Source organism: Vollenhovia emeryi, unplaced genomic scaffold, assembly GCF_000949405.1.
Source record: "Vollenhovia emeryi isolate VEMERY1.0 unplaced genomic scaffold, V.emery_V1.0 DF941289.1, whole genome shotgun sequence".
Lineage (NCBI taxonomy): Eukaryota > Metazoa > Arthropoda > Insecta > Hymenoptera > Formicidae > Vollenhovia > Vollenhovia emeryi.
Window position 1 is genome coordinate 9,979 of NW_011965077.1, and position 4,763 is coordinate 14,741.

The window sequence follows — 4,763 nt, forward strand, 5'->3', positions numbered from 1 at the left end:
CTCTCTCTGGCGACCCAGCCAAGCTCATCTCAAATATGCCAATAGAAGAGGACTCTTTCACTCCGGCCTGGAATCTCCTACTCTCTCGATATGACAACGAGAGATTACTCATCACGTCTCAGTTGGAGAAGTTGCTGAATACAACTAAGATCGCGGTACGCTCAGCGAAGGAGCTCAACAACCTGATCACTTCCGCAACCGAAGCATACAACGCACTTCAGGCTCTAGGTTGTCCAGTGGATCAATGGGATCAGGTCTTGGTGTACTCCCTCTCTCAGCGACTGGATCCAACAACCCGTGAGGCGTGGGAGAATGACATTGGTGCATCGCCCTCGTTCCCTAATTACACAACCTTTAAGGATTTCGTGATTGGCCGTGCACGCGCCTTGGAAAGCATTGAGATGGACTCACCAGCCTCGACAGGTACCAAGACACGAACCAACACAAAATCAACTAGCCCGTCTCAACAATCAGCGCACGGAACCAGCTCAAAGAAGGTGTACACCGCCAAACCGACAGCTGGCACGTCTCAAAACTCTGCCGGTTCTTCTACGGACATGAAGAAATATCCTTGCTCTATGTGTTCGAACGAGCATTACGTTGTTGGTTGCCCGCAATTCCGACAACTCACGCCGGAAAAGAGAAGGGAGTTAGTTGTTTCCAAGCACTTATGTTTTAATTGCTTAGGAAACCATAGTGTCAGAGCCTGTCAATCATCAAAGAGATGTCAACTCTGTAACGAGAAGCACCACACGATGATTCATCTTAACGCCACATCTCCACCCAACAACGCAACCAAGAATGCCTCACCTCAACCGTCGCAGGTTTCCTCATCAAAACAATATCCAGCTCAACGAACGGAGACTGAAGAATGACAGTTTCCCCCCCCTGCCAGCATCGTCTTACTCTGCTCAGCAAGCGGATCAGAAGTCACACTCCGGAGTGCTTCTGGCAACCACTCTGGCACTGCTCATGCTGAAGACCGGTTCTTCGCACCAGGTACGTGCGCTCATTGATCCCGGGTCTGAACTCTCATTTGTCTCAGAGAACTTAGTTAAACGTCTAGCTCTGACACGGACTCACTCAAGGATATCCATTGCTGGTATTGGAGAAACTGCATCAGGAACAACGAATGGAATTACGCAGCTCACCCTGAAGTCCCGTCACTCCAACACTAAAGTAACGTTCCGGGCTCACATCCTAAAACGGCTCACATCGACATTGCCATCCTTTTCAGCAGGTAAGCGTCATTGGTCACACCTAGATGAGCTCACTCTTGCTGATCCCGGATTTCTCACTCCGGGGCCCATCGAGATTCTGATAGGAGCGGACACGTATGGCCGGATACTGGAATCGGAAGTGGTAAAGGGAGAACCACACTCACCAGTAGCCCAGCGTACGACGTTCGGATGGATCATCTTTGGCCCAACGGAGGTTTATCATCCTCACCAGACCATCTCACTACATGCATCAGTGGACAACCAAGTACTAAACGACCTACTCACCAAGTTCTGGACGCAAGAAGAACTCCCAACTCCAGAACAGGCGGAATACTCTCCACCCGAAGCCGAGTGTGAGGCTCACTTCCAGCGAACTCATACAAGGGACAGCTCTGGTAGATATACTGTACGATTACCGCTTTGTTCATCTCCTTCCTTACTTGGAGAGTCCAAGGCACGTGCCCGGTCATGTCTCACCAGCCTACTCAACCGGATGTCCAAGAAGCGACGATACGCTCAACTCTACGAGGACTTCCTACAAGAATATGCCGATCTGGGGCATATGACGCCTCTCTCTGACTCTGCTCACCAGACATGCTCATATTACATACCTCATCACGGTATTCTCAAGGAAAGTAGCGAGACAACCAAACTCAGGGTTGTCTTCAATGGGTCCAGTAAGACTAGCTCCGGAACATCGCTCAACGACATCATGTACACCGGAGCTAAGATACAACGGGACCTCTCGGATGTGCTATTGTGGTCACGGATCCACAAGCTCATCTTCATGACGGACATAACCAAGATGTTTCGTCAAATCAAGGTACATCAGGGCGACTGGCCACTCCAACAAATACTCTGGACGGACTCCACGGGCCAAGTCACCACGTACCAACTCACTACGGTCACGTACGGCACAAGATGCTGCTCCATTTCTGGCCGGACGTGTTCTCCAACAATTAGTAACGGACGAAGGAAATAGGTTTCCCTTGGCAATCTCTCCACTAACACAAGGAAGGTATGTGGATGACATCTGCGGTGGCGCGGAGACAGAAGAAGATCTACAAGAGGTCGCTCAACAAGTACAAGGCCTTTGCTTCGCGGGCGGATTTCAGTTAGCAAAATGGCACAGCAACAGCTCCACACTCGTTGCTTCTGTCGCTCCCAAGGATCTCTCACGGGAGCAACCCGATGAATCTCTCACGCGGATTCTTGGACTCTCCTGGCTACCTACGGCGGATACGTTCTCATTCTTCATTAACCTTCAAGAAGACTCACCAATCACCAAGAGAACCATACTTTCCGAAATGGCACGACTGTTTGACCCTCTTGGTTTCCTCTCGCCGGTGTTAATCAGGGCCAAGATCCTTTTACAAGGACTGTGGATAGAGAAACTGGGGTGGGACGAACAACTCTCACCTCAGACAACTCACCAATGGACTCAATTCAGGGAAGAGCTCACTCAATTAGCGGACATCTCCATACCCCGGTGGCTCGGACTGGAGAAAAACTCCACCGTAGAACTACACGGGTTTTCGGATGCATCTCAACTGGCCATGGCCGCAGCGGTTTACCTCAAGGTCTCAACTACCCACGGAACACGAGTTACCCTGGTCTGTTCAAAAACCAAGGTTGCTCCCCTCAAGAGGCTCACCATTCCTCGACTGGAGCTCACAGCGGCAGTTCTCCTGACCAAGCTCGCTAGGTATGTACGAGATCAGCTCCATCTCACCAACGTACCCGTGTTTCTCTGGACAGATTCTTCGGTCACGCTCACATGGTTACACTCTCATCCATCAAGATGGAAGGAGTACGTCAGAAACAGAGTCTCGCTCGTTCAGGAAACAGTCTCACAAGGACAATGGCGCTTCGTGCCTGGCAAGGAGAACCCAGCCGATTGTGCATCAAGGGGACTCACGCCGAAACAATTAACACATCATCATTTGTGGTGGAGCGGCCCACCTTGGTTGAAGGACAATTCTTCAAGGTGGCCATTACTAACGACATCACCGGATCTCGCTGCGGATCTTGAGGAGAAGCCTGGCGTCCTTCTCAACGTTGCAACTCAACAAACTAATATCTGGCAACTCGTGAACAGATATTCCTCGCTCACCAAGCTGCTTCGGATCACGGCGATCTGCAAGAGATTCGTCTCTACACTCAAGAAGCTACCCGGCTCCTCTCTTGCGACACCGCTCACTCCTAGCGACATAGACGAAGCTCGACTCTATTGGATTAAGGCCACTCAAACAGCATACTTTAAGGCTGAACTCAAGACGATCTCCAGAGGGCAGCAGTTCAAGAAGTCACACCCTCTGACCCGATTAACGGCCTTCATTGACCAACACGGAATCTTGCGAGTTGGTGGACGGCTACGCGCGGCAAATCTCGATCTGGATAGCAAACATCAAGTTATTCTTCCGAAGGAATCTCACCTCGCTCAGCTCATTATTCGTGACGCCCATGAGAGAACACTTCATGGCGGAACGCAACTCACATCAGCTTACCTCCGACGATCCTACTGGATTATTGGAGGAAGAGCCCCGGTGAGATTTTACATTCTCAAATGTGTACGCTGTGCTCGTCAACGTGGCGTGCGAGCACAGCAACTCATGGGACAACTTCCAGCCGCTCGACTCACTCCCTCTCGAGCTTTTCTACAAACAGGAGTTGACTACGCTGGCCCGGTCTCACTCAAATCATGGACAGGACGTGATCACAAAACCCACAAGGGTTGGATGGCCATTTTCGTGTGTATGGTCACCTCAGCCGTACATATCGAGGTAGTCTCCGACTACTCTACAGAAGGGTTCATCTCAGCGTTCCGAAGATTCATAAGTCGCCGGGGAGTTGCTCAACACTTATACAGTGATCAAGGAACCAATTTCATTGGCGCAGATAAGGAACTCAAACGACTCTTCACCATTGGAACAAAGGAGGCAACCCATCTCTCCACCCTTCTATTGAACGACGGGACTCACTGGTCTTTTAATCCTCCTGGAGCACCCCACTTTGGTGGGAAATGGGAGGCCGCAGTAAAGTCGGTCAAGTTCCATCTCAGGAGAACCATCGGTGAATCTCCTCTCACATTTGAAGAACTCACCACTTTACTAGCTCAAATCGAAGCGTGCTCAACTCACGACCATTGGAACCACTCTCGGATGACCCGGATGATCTCTCTGCGCTCACCCCCGGGCACTTTCTCATTGGCGAGGCTCCAAGCTCTATCCCTGAACCTTCACTGGAACATCTCAACATTTCGCGACTCTCTCACTGGCAGAATGTACAACAACGGATGCAATCGTTCTGGAAAAGGTGGTCCACCAGCTATCTGCAACAACAGCAGTCTATCTCAAAGTGGCATCACCCTTCCCACAACATTATGATTGGCTCAATGGTTCTGCTCACGGACGAAAGGTTTCCACCAGGAAAATGGCCCCTTGCTCGGGTCATCGCACTCCATCCTGGAGCTGATGGTCTCACCAGGGTAGTGACGATCAAGACAGCCACGACGACCTTGGACAGACCCATCACCAAGCTAGT

At 50.8% G+C, this 4,763-nt stretch overlaps 2 protein-coding genes across 2 annotated transcripts; both read left to right on the forward strand.

Moving 5' to 3' along the window:
• The first annotated feature begins 35 nt into the window (after positions 1-35).
• On the forward strand, positions 36-875 carry LOC105571051. The gene has a single exon (XM_012028519.1). It carries the CDS (start codon positions 36-38, stop codon positions 873-875), a length of 840 nt encoding a protein of 279 aa, XP_011883909.1.
• Positions 876-972: 97 nt separating this feature from the next.
• On the forward strand, positions 973-4,606 carry LOC105571052. Its single transcript, XM_012028520.1, has 2 exons — positions 973-1,982; positions 2,044-4,606. The coding sequence occupies exons 1-2, from the start codon at positions 973-975 to the stop codon at positions 4,604-4,606; spliced, it is 3,573 nt and encodes a 1,190-aa protein (XP_011883910.1).
• Positions 4,607-4,763: the final 157 nt, after the last annotated feature.